The following is a 17447-nucleotide window of genomic DNA, read 5'->3' as shown; positions in this document are numbered from 1 at the left end:
AGAAACGCGCGATCGAGCGCGCTCTCTCTCTCGCCGTGCGGAGCGCCGTTAAAAAAAAAAAATTTCTTAGCGGAGCGTTCGCGCGTTTTGGTGTCCGAGCGAGTGTGTTTGGTCCCTCGCATCGGTACAGAACGCACAATGCAATATATATTGAATATACAGATATATATATACATACACACTGTGCACGTTAAAGACGCACAATAAAAAAAAAATACATGTCCACACGCGCGCACATCGATATACGGTAATAACATCGTACATCACGTGTTAATCATCACAGCAATGCTCACACTGCAGTAATTAAAAAAAAAACAAATTAAAGAAATGAGAGAGACAATGGGGAAGCGAATGTACACGGCGCGTGTGTAGAGAAGGAGCCGGCCGACCCGAGCGAGTCGTACGCCGGAAATAAAAAGGAAAACAAAAAGAAAAAAAAAAAGAAAACGATGCTCACACAAGAAAGCGAACACAGATCCAAAAAAAAGAGAAGACTTGTCCAGTGTTCCAGTGTGTTTGGCGGGGCCGTTTCCTTGGAACGTTAGTTAACGTCAACCGGGGCTCAACTGATTACCTCCGTCTCCACCTTGGGAGAGACGGAACGGGAAGCGAAGGCAGAAAACCTACAGCTCAGGGCATAAACATCTCTGGCCGGGAATCACCGAAACCTCAGTTAACTTTAACTAACATTTCTGGGAACAGCGGCTCTTGTATCGAGGAAACGGGTAGCACACACCGCAGTTACAGCGCCGTACATCTCTGATCACGTCACTCCGAAAGCTGCGCGGCTCGCCCTTGACTATTCGATTCCAGTCAGTTGACGAGCGCTTCCGAACGCGCCAAAAAAAAGAGAGAGAGAGAAAGAGAGAAAGAGAGAGAAAAAAAAGAAAAACGCACACAAACACGTACATGCAACATCTTAAAGGAAATGAGCGGAAAAGAAAACGAGGGGAGAGAAGAGGGAAAAGAGCGAGAAGAATGGAAACGGGAAAGAGGTGGAAGGGAGGACGACACGCAAGAAAGAAAAGAAGTGACACAAGTGGAGACAATCGAGAGAAGCGTATGACGGCAGCCAAAACGGTCGTAATCGTAATGTATATCCATCGAACGTCAAAGCCATCAACGTGTCTCTCGCGGCAACAACAACAATAATAAACAGTCAGTATCGACCACGTGGGCAGTGGTCGGTTGTTTCTTTTTTTTTCTTTTCTTTTCTTTATGGTTGTCACGCAGGAGCGTGTCTTTACCGAACACGCGCCCCATTAGCGTCTCGCTTGACAGAGACACACAGAGGACGGAGGAGTTGGTGATATCGGGAGAAGCGATATACGATCGGATCGTGTACGAGCGATCGTATTACGCGACACAGGATCCACAGAGAAAGAGAGAGAGAGAGAGAGAGAGAGAGAGAGAGAGAGAGAAAGGCAGGTGCGGTGGTGATACAGAAAGAAAAAGAAAAAAAGAGAGAGACAACAGGAGCGATATAATTAGCTGCCGCAGTGACAATAATCATGGCGATGCAAATTGCTCGACGCCGATATATATATACTGGCTGCCGGTTTTCTGGTTTTCTTTTTTTTTTTTTTTAATTTGTGGAGGATAGTTTAGAATCAACCACAAAGACGGGTGTCGCATGTAATAATATATATATGTATATATATATAATAAGCACACGGGCGAAAAATATATTAATCGAAACTCGCAGTCCGCAAGCACTTACTTGTTAAACAAAATGCAGACATTGTGAGACGTGTGTAGTAGAAACAGATAAGTAGTAGTAGTAGTAGTAGTTGTTGTAGTTGTAGTAGTAGTAGTAAGTAGTAGTAGTAGAAGAGAAAGATAGAGATAGAGAGAGATAGATAACACAAAAGGCAAACTGAAAAGGTCTGCTTGTAGGAAATCATAGTACATGGTACATATCGATCAAAAAAGTGTCGCAAAAAAATCAGAATATATCAGAGAGGAACCAAAGAAAGACGATGAAAATATATACGTATAGATAAATATAGAGAGAAACGGTTAATCAGATTATTATTTAACACGGTCAAACAATGATCAAACTTGCGGATGATAGTGGACTTGCGGACTAACCATGTAGTAATCCTGAGAAGGGGATCTGCCTGTCACAGATACATTCTGCACCAGAGTTCTATTGCTCGTCTGAAAGTAGGTGACACATCCAGTTTTACATCATTAGCTTCACGTGACATTCCATGGTAATTGTATTTTTTTTTTTTCTTTTCTTGTCCTATCTCTTTTCTGTCTTTCTTAATCGTCTGTTCGATTTTCCGTTCTGTTTTTTATTCTGTTCCCTTTCGGTTTTGTTACAAGCCGTTCTAACGTTAACGTGTGCTTCTCAGTGATATTGAACACTTAACGACCGTTGACTGTGCGAGACAGACGAAGTTATACAGAGAAAAAAGGGGGAAGAGAATGTAAAGAGAATAGAAAGTACGTATAGTGTAGCTATATATATATAATATATAAAAGTAGAGAAAATTGGTAGAGAGACAGACAGAGAGAGAGAAAGGAAGTATACGTATTCGCCGCGATTTTTTAAACGGACTAGAATTTCTTACGTACGTTGTGTGCAACTCGTGCATCCGTTCTACGTTTCATTTTATTTTATTTTATTCTTTTCTAATCGCATCGTGACCGGCTGTAACGGAGCTGCAACGGACCAGCGACAGTCAGTTTTCTTTGTCGCGCCACAGCCCGAGCCGCCAAAGTGATTGACAGTTAGACATATACAGATACTTGACATTACTGCAAAAAAATTCGCTGCGCAATCATCGTATAGAGTTGAGTTATACATCGGGTGTTTCGGGGATTCTTCGACGAGAAACGGACCGCAATCGTTACCTCTTTGCTCACACGCTATCAGCTATGGCCTGCGACCGCCGCGACTGATGTCGCCGCCTAGTGATTATTATATAAAATACCGTCGCAAATTAATCGCACAAAATACATAAATGCGTGGGAAAACTCTCATCGATCAGAGATTCCCTGCGATTCGACGTTAACGCGACGCGTACAAACGCACCGTGTCTCCGTTCGGCACCGTCTGCTTTAACTTCTGCGAGGCGGAGTAGAGCCGTCCGCTTCAACGTAAAATCGATATAGGAATAGCGGACGGCTAAGGCGGCTAAGGACAATAGCGAAGTGGATGAATCTTTTACGCATATCGTTCTTGAACCGCGCAACAATGAAAGTTTCGTTTCGCCGGCTAATTACGAGTAACCGCAGGCGACGGATTTAGATACGTTACGTATAAAGTAGGGGCGAGGAGGCTACCTATGTACTTATATACGCGAGTTTCCCGCGCGTATTACGTAAGAGCCGCTCGTTTTAACTGGCGGGTGAGGAAAATCATACGGCGGAGTCGGTGTGTAAAGACGTATTTGCGTGAGAGAAAGTTCGGCGAAGAAAGTTTACCACGAGGTGCCTACACGTGGGTCGATTTAATATCCTGCTTAACGTCACTCGAATATCGTCAGAGAGTGGTGCTTCACGGTGAGAGAGTATATACTTTGCGAGACAACAGTCAGGAGAGGGGATAGAGGGGGGTAAACCCCTCCAAGGGGGTGGGGGGAGGAGGATGGGGATTATCCCGAGTTCGTTGATCGGCAAAACATAGACATCGATCACTGGAGAACTCGGAGAAGAGTGGTGCACACACAATTTCGGGCTGTTTCGGACGTGCCCGCCCCCTCCGAGGGGAGGGAACGCGAGCGTAATCTCTGACACGTAATGTCACGAGGACTAAAGGGGTGTATAGAGCGTATATATAAAGGGAAAGGGAAGAAATCGAGCGTAAGAGATATCTCGGTAAGGGAGGGCGGGGGTGGGGGAGAGAGAGAGCGGGGGGGGGAAGAAACAAACAGAGAGAAAGAGAGTGAGAGAATGTAGAAAGAAAGAGAGATTGGCTGAGGACTGCGTGGACCACTGCTAAGTTGGTTCTGGCTGTCTGTGGAGAGCTACTGTGGAGATGCAAGCTGTACGGGATAAGAACGTATATTATATATATGTAAATATATATGTACGCGCAAATTATGTAAAATATATAATGTGCTCAGGTCGAAAGCTCGTTGACGCCAGGAAGTAGTATTCAGGAAAAACTCGACTCAATCAGAAATCGGTGATGCTGGTGGTTCTATTCTCCCTACGCATTGGTCACGACACTCGCGATCTTCTCTGAGGGATGTGGGAGAGTACCGCGATATATCGGGATAACTGGGACAAGGCGCGGACGTTTCGATTTGCATGACAAATAACGCGTCGAATCCGCACCGTTTTTACGGATCTGCAGCCCGATTTTTCAGCTCGCCGAGACAGGGGGCACTCTGGATTAACTCTCGTTCGATTCGAAGATACGCCAGAGAACACAGAATGTGTTATAAAGGTAAACCTCGTATTAGCTCAAGGAGAGGAGGTGGATGATGCAAAGGGAAGAGAAATCTCTTCTATATCTTCGAATCCAAGAGAATTACCAAAGCGTCCCGTCCCGCGCGTAACGCCCGTACGTTCCGTACCGCGATCGTTTTCTGTGCAAATCCCATCGGATAAAAAAAAAAGAGATCGCGCGTCTGGTCCCAACTGTTCCCCGTCCCTGCCACATCTCCGGTACTCGCGTGGGGGGGGGGGGGAGAGAACAAGCACTAAATTTGTGCGTTTTACTATGGCAGGTCTCTATGTGTGTACATGTGTATGTGCGTCAACCCTATCAGTGCGTCGTTCTCGTCGAAGAGTCGTGCATGCGCGATCAGTGACGCTGGTCGAGTCGTAACGAGTTCAGGTAAAACGTTCTTTGGTTCTTTTTTCGTTTTTCTTTTACTCGCGATATCGTCTCTTGTCTGCCGTTTCTCTACGTTCGGTCCTGTCACCCTAATCGCGGGGCCGAGATCGACCGGAATCGGTCGATCGAGGCCCGCGACCGATTTCCCCTACCTGAGATAATGACATGACAGATTAGACCTAGCTTCTTATCGGCGTAAGACTTACACACTGAGTTTACTTGTTTACTAAATATATATATAGATATAAAATATGTATATATGTACATGAATCTGTGCACGTGTTGTAACTAATTTGGTAAGAGACACACGGTCAGACACGTCGCGTCTCTGAAGGGGAGAGCGGGGCGAGCAACCCGGGTGGATGATGTCTTCGTGTATGAAAATCGCGCGTGGCTCTCCGCTCTTCCTTCAGCGAGAGATCGTTTCCCGCACGTGCGCTCTTACGAGCGGCTACCGATAGGCGGTCAACGATCCATCGTCTACTTGGACGCGTACGATCGTCTAGTTGGGGCTCTCTTATCGCACACACGGTCTCGTCGGTTTTCTTTATCGCGGATCCGAGGTGTGGAAAAAAAAAGACGCGGCTCACTAAACACGTAGTAAACGGTGGAACTCAAATGAAAATGCAAACCAAGGTAACGGTCAAAACTAAAACAGCTCGTTATTATCGTCGCCGTCGGTGGTAATAGTAGAGTACAGTGGTAGTGGTATAACAAGTAGCGGTGGATTCAATTATATTCTGTAAATACGTATTTGATGATAATAATATAAGAGAAAAAATACGCGCGCGTACTGTTCGACGAGCGTGCGAGCGCCGTCGAGTGGTCGCGCGCGCGCGCACTGTTAAAAGAAAGGAAAAAAATAACAGAGAAAAGAAAAGAAAGAGTCCTGAGAGTTTCAAAGCGTTTGAGAGAGAACCGTATGTGACTCGTGTGGTCTCGCCACCTGAACCCTGCTGGATCCGGGGGGCGGGTTTCTGTTGGGTTTCTCATTTCATGTTTTCAATGTGAATAGAGAGGAATCGAGAGAATATTGAATCTTGTTGACTGATGAGATAATGAGAGAATGAGAAAGAGAGAGAGAGAGACAGAGTGACAGAGAAAGATAGATAGATAGATAGATATAGAGAGAGAGAAAGAGAGAAGAGATAAGGATAGTTACCTGTGTCTGTAGCCGTGTTAGACCACGGATCCATAGAATTTGTCCTGCGCGCGGCTTTTTATCCGAGTCAGGGTCGAATTTCTCATCTCCTAGATTGATCGCACCGATATCATCCGGCTGGCCGCGGCCCCATCTGTTTTTGAAAAAAACATGAAACCATTTCTTCATCATTCGAATTCTTCCTGTTAACTGAATAGAATATAAAATTGTGTAATGTTTCGTTAATTTCTTTCTTTATATTCTTTTTTCTTTTCTTTTCTTTTCGGCAGCCGAGACGAAAGTTTCGCAACTCCGATTCTCTCTTCTCGGCACGCTGCACTCGACACCGTTTTTCCCTCGCTCCTCAGCGGAAATCTCTAATCTAATTACGATGTGCTGACGCTACGCGTGACTCAATGGTGTAAATAAAAGAATAGGTTCATCGGTGATTGTGATAAGGCCGAGCGGTGATGGTCAGGTGCGTGTTTGTGTGAGTACGCGGTAGGCGAGTGTGCGGATCGATTTCTAGCGCTCGCGTGACGGAAAAATGTGAAGAAATGTGGAGTGCTTGCCAAGAAGCACGCTTGATGACGATATACCGAAATGATTTTAATAAAAGTCTCGAGACGATCCCTCACTTCGCGTTTTTATAAGTGGAAATCCAGATAGACGAATTTTTATTCTCTGGCTATAATTCAAGATAATATTTCCCGTGAGTTTAGAGTAGGGGAACGATCATCAAGATATCCAACTTTAATCTTCCGCAGCTGACGTCAAAATCCGGGAGACCTATTTAATTTATGTTGACCAAAAGATATTATTTAATTAATTTCAAACAACTATAACATAATTCGTATAAAAAAGAATGGATATTAAGTTTATTTTAATAACATTAATTTAAGATTTACAAACTATTCAATATCAAAATTCTCTTCAAAATGTCAAAATACATATCCTGGTAAATATGGTATGTATTTGCCCTTCTACTGTATATTAAACACAAGGAGTCCGGAATTCAAACAACTATAACTTGATGAAAATAACTTAATGAAATCGTATAAACTAAAATTTATTTAAAAGCTCTTGAACTGTACTTTTAGATGCCGTTCATTTCCTTTGGAAACAAATCTTTCTTGTCATAAAAAAAATATTCACAAAAATGCCATTTTTGTCACATTTCGCTCCAATTTATTCAAAATCCTAATATATCACACGAATTTTGATAATGGCATCATGTTCAGCGCAAAAAAAATATTCGAAATAATACAGTAAAAAAAAAGTAAACTAAATTTTACTAATAGTAAGTTAACTAAATTTTTCAATTCGATTAAGTTTCCTCAGTTCAAATATTCATGTATTTAAGTTAAATATCTAACTGCTTAAACTAAAGTTCAAATATTTATGTATTTAATTTAAATACATAAAGTACTTTAAGTGATAAAATTTAATCAAGTTAAAAAATTTAGTCAAGTTAACAACTTTTTTTTCTTGGTGTACTACATGGCACTTCGGAGAAAAATAATTTTTTATTAAACAGTGTAAATGATGGTGGGACCAATTGATCCGTCGTCAGCTTCAGAAAGTTAAAGATCGTAAAACGAGAAGAAAAAATCGTCAATCTTCGACGATCAAAAGTGCTTTTTAGCGACTACTTTCATAAAGACCAGTGAGCAGGGCAGTGCATAATAGGTGCAATTGCGAATATGTCGTGTGCAAGCATGTTCTATCGTGTGATACGGTGTAAAGATGTTAGTCAGTGTAAAGCATCAGTGAGGCGAAACTTTTTCTCGGATCGTTTCAGCCTTGTTACAATCGATAGCAAGCGCAGCGAAGAAATGAGAGAAATGTATGGAAAGAAGAAAGGGAGAAAGAGTGAGAGCGACGGAAGATATACATAAGATTATATCGCGCAAGATGATAGAGAGAATGCGTAAGTTTTTTTTTTCTTTGTCGATGTGAAATACATAAATTTCGCGACTCGAAGCCTCTTTCGACATCGTTTTTCCACTATAAAGGGCACTCTTCACTTTGGTAAACCACCCCGTATTGTCGTTTGTGCGTTACACGTTGTGGTATTGCCGTTTCGTCGGCCTGTATCTTTCGCGCTTTGTGTTCTATCTCCTCCGTTATTTCCAAGTCTTTTTTTTTTGCAGGACGCGCCCCGTCAATTTTTGCTTTGCGTCAGGTCGTCGGCTCGGCAGAAAGCAGGTGCAATTGTCCCCTTACCTGTTGAGCGACGCACGAGGGCGAGAAGCGCGTGGAGTGCCGACGCGACTACGTGTCGCCTGTCGTCGCTATTTATAGGCACTCTCTCGTGGAGAACCGGCACTCGTCGATGGACGAGATGATGCATCGGGCCGGTCCGTAAATTCACGGTGGCGATTAACAACGTCCAAAGAATGCGAGGTAAAATAAATAAATAAAAAAAATGAAAAAAAAGAGAAAAGCCAAATAAAGTACAAGTGGCCGGTAGAAAAGGGAAGAAATCGTTTAGCGGCGATCCCCTTCAACGATCGAACGGAAACGCGCGTGAACTCAGGGACCAACCCAACGGGGATTCGCTCTTCCGTTGCTCGTATAGCGAACGCACGTCATCGGTTCTCGGCCCTCGTGTCCTGTGGCCGGTGCAGGACGCGATGGATGCATGTACAATATCATACGGTATATCGGAGGGGAAATATGTATATCGGGTTTCTGTTCACCTACGAAACGGCATACACACACGCGTACGCGCTACAACCGTGAATAGCCGGGCCGGGCTTCCGTTGTGTTATACAAGCGGGTTGTACATGCACCGGTACTATTATACATACTCGGCGGTAAAAGCTTCGCGAGAACACTCCCTGTAACCTTTGGCTAGCCTGACCCTTCCGCTCGTGTAGCATTTTAGTAGTGCCCTCGACTCGCGTACACCGAGTAGTGGCAAAAAGCGTGTGTATTCTCGACTCGAGCGCGAGATTACCTCGCTTTGCGCCTCTCTCGCTTGTTACACGGGACGAGCGGCGTCTCGCATGCGGAACCGTGCGCTTCTCTGCGTTATTAGGAGTTGTCAGCTTGAAAAAAAAAGAGAAAGAGAGAAAGAAGGAGAGATGCGAAAGAGTGGTAGAGCGAACGATTGAAACTGTTGTAGAACCAACCGGTTCAGATTTCAAACTCAAACGCGGCAGGCAAGTGGAAAAAAATTCATCTTTTCTTCCCCAATTTATATCTTTTTCACAATTAATTAAGGAGTAGCCTTATGCGATCAATAGTAATGCACGGAGAGAATTTTTCGTTACGTTTTAACACAAAATTTGCTACAAATTTTATCATGTGTAACAAGCTGTTAAATATTACAAATGATGACAGAAATTTACAAGACGTGTTACGAACTACTTAAAAATTACCGTGCAGCATTGTAAAATATTCTAAGGTAAAATTTTTCAAGCCAATTTAAGACAAAAAGTTTTCTTACATAATGATATATAATCATATATCTTTAGATGGGAAAATTTGTCTTTACTGTGCTACTTGTTTGACTATTTAATGTTACTACATGTGTTCCAAACCAGTTATACATCTCTTTCAAAATTAATAGGACACGGTACTTTTTATTATAGACTTTGATCATACGTACAAAAAAAATAAGAAACTTTCGTTAACCTCTAGCTTCAAACTTCTATTAACCTTTTATTTAAATTTATGTTTTCATCGCATTTATTATACTTCTAACAATCAAATTATTTTAAGGTTAATGAAGGCACTTCCAGAAAAAATATTTCAGACAAAGTTTCTCATTTTTCTACGTGTAATCCGAATCTGTAATAAAAAATACATGTTACATTTAAAAAATTCAACATTCGGTCTGAATAGTCTATTTTTGATCGAGACCAGAAATTGAAAATGTTACCACACTAGTAGGATTCGACCTTCTGAATCATGGATTTCTTGCCTTTACGTGCTACGTCATTTGTCTATTGATGAATGTGTTATTATATCGATTATTTATGGTATAAATAACGCGTCGATCAATCACCATATTGTACGGCATAATTATCATGACGAATTAAATCAGATTAAAAATATCGTGATATGCTATCTGTAAATTTATATGCTATCGTATATGTTTATCACTACTTAGCATTTATTCTGTTTAAAACAATAAAGAATCATAAACTGTTCAACATATATTATTATAAAACTATTTCAATTTCATTAGATAGTAAAAATAATCAAATATATATAATCACATATTTTAATGTATTAAAATATAAAATATGTGCAGATATTAATAAATCAAACAAAATCATACGAAATTCTTTGAAATACGATGCTCTATTAATTGTAATTATTTTCATAATAATTTTTTAATATTAAACTGAGCATCAATTTAATATTATAACATTATTCTTGTCCAACTTAGAACTGTGATTCAAAATTTTACTATGTGAAAATTTATTTGGCACGCAGTTTGATAAACTTAAAAATGTATGTAAAATTACATAAGAGATATTAGCACAATGATTCAATTATGATCGAATAAGGCTGTTCTTTAATTAATTGTATTTACATTAATATTTTTATATCGATCTGAATTCTCCTATTTCCCATATTATTAATATTTTTTCCTCAAAATAAAATTATATTTTTTTCCCTGCAGAGACACTGAGATTATCATCGAAATTACGCTGATTTCAATCGACAGGTGTAAACAAATGGAAAGAGTCATATCTAACTAGATAATCGTGTACATGTGTATATGCGATGAACGGGAAAATAAAAAAAGCTTGTTGAATAGAAATAAGGAAAAGAACATGGTGGAAAATGATGCAAGAATGGAAGAAGAGAATGACAGAGAGAGAAAGAACGCTGAAAAATCGCATAAATCCAACGAATTGAGTGAAAGAGCGTGTGGTTAATAAGCGTTATCGATCGCGCGTTATCGTCTCAGATTGCTCGTCATGCCGGTTTAAATTAGTTATCGAATAATCGGTCGGTTATTATTAAGCTGAACAAGCTCTCCTCAACATAGAGTTCTCCCGGACACCATCGTACGTCCGTTGTCGTTCAACAGCGCTTCACACAAACAAGTACGTAGATTTTGAAGATGGCTGTAATCATGCAACGATTAAGGCTAAATTACGTACAGACTGGACTGGAGAAGCGAGGGAATACCTGGGATGGGATCCATTCGAGCACGCGCGATCATTTACATTTGATCACGGTTGTGGAATATGATTGCTCACCAAAGATTGTAGCGCAAAATAATTTTCGAATTTTTAGAATCATTTCTAAAATCTTGCGCTTTTATTAAAATTTTCGTGGCTATTATTATATAAATATAACTGTAAGCATTACGAGAATCTTAATTGTATTTTTTTTTTAATCGCAGAGAGATGTCTAATTGTCCATTAGTTTGCCAATTTGTTTTTTTAATTTATATGTATATAACTTCGTAACTGTATAGGGCCAATTCGTCAATGCACAAATACTATTAAATTTTATATGTAACAATTACTTTACAGGTTCATCCAAGATTTCTATTACGGATCAAAGTGAAATAATCATGCGAGCTTACAAGTGGGAGACAATATTCTTCAGGAATCGACATAAACTATTACTAATCCTGTGTATATATATATATATATATATATATGTGTGTGTGTGTGTGTAGATCAGCACTGTAGTATATATATATATATATATATATATGTGTGTGTGTGTGTGTAGATCAGCACGAGTAGTTCAAGATTTGCCATGCAGACATTTATCGCTAATAAAATGGAAACTTGAAATTCATGTGTAACGATATCTAATCAGAGAGCAACTGTCCACGAATATTTTTTACTTTAAACATTACAATTTTTAAGCTGGTATGTTAATGATATTAATCTTGGCAATCACAAAAGAGACAGTTTATCCGTCAAAACATCTCTTATTTGATATCTTCTGCATAATAATTTTTATTATCAAAACATCATGATGTAAAAATTTCAGTTACTCATCAATCAATCATCAGTCTTTTTTACCATTATAATATGTATATTCGCGTGCGAGCAAAATTAGGACTTTTATTAGTGAAAGTGAAACTGACAAATTGTACGATTATCGATCTCAAAATAATCTCATTTTTAAAGAAATTGTCTTCTACAAGAAGAAAAGCAACGAATATTGTGAGCAAGTGATTTCTTTTTTGTTCCATTTGTCTCTTTGCAACAAACCTCGTGCTCAAACATCAAACAAAAAAAATCATGTGTTTGCACGTTTATGTGTATGTATGTTTGTGAGTACGTAATTATAACTTACGAAAGAATTTTGGGAATTCGGCGTGTAGGAATAGTCGTAACTATTTGGCCCCATAGTAGCGTACCGATTCCGAAGAACAGGCACCACAACCACTGGTCTAACTCGAGCGCTCTGGTGCTGAATGCCATTTTACCGTATTGTATGATGACCACCTAGGCAAAATAAGGAGATGACTTTTTATTAAAGATGAACAAGAAACTTCACATCATCAAAAAATTAGCTAGCCATAATTGTTTTGCAATCTATCAAAGAATAATATAAATTTATTATTATGCAGGATGTGCTGATTTATTAAAGGTAATGAGAACCAACGCTGTTCATATCGTTGTTAAAAAATTAATTAGCCACAATTGTTTTATAATAATTGATCAATAATCAATATAAAATATAGCATTGTGCAGGATATTTATCGATGAAACTGTAATAACTGATGTCGTGATTGGATCATGAATAATTGGTAACTCACTTGCGAGAGACACGTGCCGATCCAAATCGAATAGAAGATGGGGTTGGTGAATATTCCCTGGAAGACATTGCGTTGACCATGAATTTTCCTAGCGTTGAATTCGTTGAAGAGAGTCATCATGACGAACGTGTTGAAGATGATGGTGAAATGTTGCGTGGGCCCACCGCCTGCCGCCGCCACTCCGCGACCCGTGTCGATGTCAAGCATCAGATCACCTGCGGCAGCCGTTTGCGAAAGTTTCAAAATATTCTACTCAACGAAAACGGCGGATTAACAAGATCAGGAAGTTGTGGGAAAGGAGGAAGAAAGGGACGGTACTCACCGGCGAAAAGAAGCGTGAAAATTACGCTCAACTGATAAAAGGCTTGACCGAGAATATTTTTCATCATTGTCCTGGAAATGAGTGGTTTTGTGCGACCGTACGGTCTACGGAGGAGTAGATCGGGCGTAGGCATTTCGGTGGCCAAGGCGAGGGACGCTAACGTGTCCATGATTAGGTTTACCCACAACATCTGCACTGCCTTAAGCGGCGAGTCTTGCACGGCACAAGCACCGATGAAGGCGACAATCACGGCGACCACGTTAACGGTCAACTGAAATTGCAGAAACTTGGCGATGCTGTCATATACGTTTCTGCCCCACATGACTGCCTTCACGATCGACGAGAAGTTATCGTCCGTCAATATAATGTCGGACGCCTCCTTGGCGACGTCCGTGCCGGCGATACCCATGGCAAAACCGACGTCGGCCTTCTTTAAGGCCGGACCGTCGTTTGTGCCGTCACCGGTTACCGCCACGACCTCGCGGCTTTCGGTCGACTTGCTGTCGATGATGCCCTTCACCAAGGTATACTTGTCGGTGGGCGACGATCTGGCCAGTACTCGCAGTTTCGGCCACACTTTGTCTAGCAGATGTTGCTGCACTTCGCCGTTACTGTCTCTGATCCTGCGGTTGAACTCCTTACCCTCCAGAATGAGGAAGTCTTCGTTCGGCTTCAGGATACCGCATTTGAGCGCGATGGATCGCGCGGTGTTTATATTGTCACCCGTAACCATGCGCACGGTGATGCCGGCCTTTTGGCATTTTCTGATCGCGTCCGGTACCTCGGGACGTACCGGATCCTCGATACCGACGATGCACAGGCAGGTGAGGTTGTTCACTATATTCTCCTCGTCGTCCCAGTTGGGCTCGTTTTCGATGTGAACTTGATTAATTTCCGCCTTGCCAGGAACAAAATCGCGATAAGCGATGGAGATGGTACGCAGCCCGTTGCATGCCATGGGTTCGATCACATTCTTTACTAGACGCTCTTGCATATCTCTGGTAAACGTCTCCAGATGACCCTCGCGACCATATATAAAGGCACATCTGCAATAAGATCAATCAAATTTCTTCATTTCTCTTTAATCTCAAAGAAAAAGAAAGTGATTTCAGGAAAGTAGCTAGAGTCCAATAGACCTCCCTCCTCGAAAAACGCGGTAAAATCCTTCACGTGCTTAAAAAAAAATCGCCGAGAAATGATTCAAATTACAAGATGTACTGAATGAAGTGCGCGACGTACAAGATTAAAATGAAATTATACGTACTTCTTCATGATGATCTCGGAAGCGCCCTTGGTGAAGAGCCTGAATCCACCACCCTTTCTGGGGATAACGGTGGACATGCTCTTTCTTACGCTATTAAACGTATACACCCGCGTAAAGGTTTCCTCAGGATAGTCGTCCCGCACAGTTTGATATTTCTTGCCCAGGGCTAATACGAATCCAAGTAAGGCACATTCGGTTTTGTTTCCAACCTGCATCGGCAATTCGGTAGGGTCCTGCGACTCCATTATCCGCGACGTGTACGCCGAATTGATGGAGATGGCTTGTATGATTATTTCACCGATATGGCTCGGTATGTCCGAGAAATTCGGCGTCGTCTTGCACATCTTCTCGCATATGTACGATTGTACCACGGTCATGCGGTTCGTGGTCAGAGTGCCGGTCTTGTCCGAGCAAATGGCGGTGGCATTACCCATGGTCTCGCAGGCGTCCAAATGACGCACCAGGTTGTTGTCCTTCATCATTTTCTACACCAAAGAAAACGAGTTCAAAGGAGGAGGAAGAAATGTACACACTACGAAGAGTCGGGACGGGAGTCTCACCTTGACGGAATAAGCGAGCGACAAGGTGACGGCCAAAGGAAGACCCTCGGGTACGGCGACTACGAGCACCGTGACACCGATGATCAGATGCCGCACCAGATCACCGGCGTACGTATTTCGCCACGGCTTGCCCTCTATGACGAAGGTCGTCACGCAGAACTGTATGATTAGAATGACGACAGTGAGCACCGCGATGGTCGAGCCGGCGTAACCGATCTGTATGGCGAGTTTAGTTAGCTTGGCTTGCAGAACACTCTTCTCTTTCTTCCCGCTCTCCGCGCTCACGGGTGCGGACACGTGGTGATTCTCGCCGCCCTCGTGCTTGACACCGCCGCCGCCTCCGGCGACGCCGCCACCGCCGCCACCACCGCCGCCGCCGCCACCTCCCGTCACGTGACTGTTCCCGGTAATCTCTACCGACTCCTCTCCTTGATTTACAACGCCAAGATTAAATCGCGCTCCATCGCTATATGCCAATCGAGGCTCAATCGACTCGAGCGATCAATTTCTACTCGCGCCTCAGCAAAGACCTCTGTGATCATGCTTGGGCTGCTAATCGATCGCAACGCTGACTGAACCTCGATCGTTAAACTTAGAAACGAGTATATACCAAGTTGTTAAAAGCATTCTAATAAAATAGTGGATGCTACTCGAGTTAATGGATACAGAAGTTTAATGAAAGATGATCAAGATTAAGTGGTAGACACAGCAGTTACATGTTAAAAACACAGATTTAAAATCACGGGGTGTTTATATCATTACTAAAATGCAGAAAACGAGAAGCTAATGCAAGAACGAAGTAGCGGCTAACGTGTCAAATGCATATAAACCATTGCCAATAGAACACGCAAAGATCAGTAGGGAACACGGGAAGCGTGGACAATGTAATTTCGTTTCTTCTGTTACACTCGGTCCTGGGTATGGCATTTAATTTAGCGAGCGATATAATCGTGGTCGCGTTCCTTAAATAAAACGCGTAGCGATCTATCCTCACCATGATTTTCATGATTTTGAATTAATATTGTTGCTTCAAGACGCGCGCCGTATATGCCAGGTCCGAGTACACACTCTTAAACTATGTTCAACGAAGAGAGAGGAGACCAAATCGAATGTTGCCAAAATATTTCTTTATACGCAACATTAGTGTGAGGTTGTAGATATTAATTAATCAAAGTAACATAGAGAGAAAGAAAATATACCCGAGTGAGAAATGAAGAAGATGAAGTGAAAGATAAAAAAAAACTGAATGCTGTCTTGAAAACTCGATCAATTTCTTGGCATTAATAATAACGTATATGTGTATATTTGTACACATAATTATATCGAGGTAAAAACAATAAGAATATATATGTATATGTATATATATAGATATTATTTAGAATTATTCACCTGGTAATGACTTCTTCTTCCGCTGCTTTTTAGCCTCTAGATAAAAAAATACATGCAAAACGAAATTGATTAGCAATCTATCTGAAAATATATATGCCAATGGTGATAAGTCGCGTCATTAAAAGAATTTACGTTTTGTAATTCTTTCCTTCCTTTCCTCGCTAATTCTTTCGCGAGAGGATACTTAACACTAACAAATGAGGTAGGTACAGCCCAGAAGGTCAAACAATAATGAACCAGAAACGGCCATTGCTTTTATGATAAATGGACGAATTGTCGCTAATATAACTGTAAAGGTGCATAAGAATGCATTCCTGGGTAATACATAAACGCACGCACGCACGCACGCACGCACGCACGCACGCACGCACGCACGCACGCACGCACGCACGCACGCACGCACGCACGCACGCACGCACGTACATGTTAGGAAAATACAGGTTTACCTTCCAGGTTGTGCAATAACGAAAGACGTACAGAGGAGCATGGATTGTCAAAGAAAGGAATTATGCCTTTGATATATATTCTATTTCCATGTATAAAGTGTCCCAAAAATAGCGTACTTTTCATAAATTACAAATGGAAAAATTAGATTAAAAAATAGTTAGTTATCTAGTATCGAAGGTTGGAATATTCCGACAAGTTTAATGTTTGAAATAATTAAACAATTGCTCTTAACTTTTAATAAAAATCGAATATTGGAATTTTTTATATACGATATTAAAATATATAAAATTTAAAAGCTGTGGTCCCCAATTCGAAAAGTACGTAACTTCTAAGACATTTTCTATAAAGATGTAATTTGAGAAGATTATAGAATAATAACAATTTAATCAAATTTTGCAATTATCAAATATAAGACTTCATAAACACATATCAGACAAAGATAAGAAAACATTATACAGCAAAAACATTGTAGAGCAGAAACATTTTAGCTATGTAGAGTGGGACAAAAACACAAGTGACTTACGAGAGAGACATAATCGAATAATGGCACCGTGAAAAAAATTCCACCGATAAGAACTCCTTATTCTTCATAATGGTAAAACTAAGTAAATAATATTTTAATAAAAATAAGTTGGAAAAGAAGTAATTATAATTTGCAAATATTATTTTGCTGTTTGCCTACAGTGTTTAATTAATTGAATTGGGAAATTCTTTGTTCCATGTGTATAACTGAATGCGTATAATTAAATGGAAAAGAATTTTTTTATTAATGGAGGAA

The 17447-nt window shown here is 41.0% G+C and overlaps 1 protein-coding gene across 19 annotated transcripts in view; it reads right to left on the bottom strand.

Annotated features, from left to right (window-relative positions):
* LOC105196571 (plasma membrane calcium-transporting ATPase 3) overlaps nucleotides 1-17447 on the bottom strand; it is a 109595-nt gene that overhangs the window by 36931 nt on the left and 55217 nt on the right. For 13 of the 19 annotated variants that reach the window (XR_003269013.2, XM_039448837.1, XM_039448839.1 and 10 more), the window contains 7 exons: nucleotides 16223-16258; nucleotides 14834-15261; nucleotides 14274-14758; nucleotides 13010-14055; nucleotides 12688-12902; nucleotides 12222-12373; nucleotides 5958-6090 (listed from right to left, as the gene is read on the bottom strand). Coding sequence is in view for 16 of the 19 variants with exons in the window: in XM_039448837.1 (XP_039304771.1) it covers nucleotides 5958-6090; nucleotides 12222-12373; nucleotides 12688-12902; nucleotides 13010-14055; nucleotides 14274-14758; nucleotides 14834-15261; nucleotides 16223-16258 (2495 nt within the window). In the remaining 3 variants the exon portion in view is untranslated. Of the gene's footprint in view, nucleotides 1-2091; nucleotides 2161-5957; nucleotides 6091-12221; nucleotides 12374-12687; nucleotides 12903-13009; nucleotides 14056-14273; nucleotides 14759-14833; nucleotides 15262-16222; nucleotides 16259-17447 lie in introns of all 19 variants that reach the window. The other 6 variants (XR_003269009.2, XR_003269010.2, XM_026137553.2 and 3 more) reach the window with 2 other exon arrangements.

Source organism: Solenopsis invicta, chromosome 4 (genome assembly GCF_016802725.1).
Source record: "Solenopsis invicta isolate M01_SB chromosome 4, UNIL_Sinv_3.0, whole genome shotgun sequence".
Taxonomy (NCBI): domain Eukaryota; kingdom Metazoa; phylum Arthropoda; class Insecta; order Hymenoptera; family Formicidae; genus Solenopsis; species Solenopsis invicta.
Note: the sequence above shows the minus strand (reverse complement) of the source record. Positions and strands in the feature narration are given on the sequence as shown.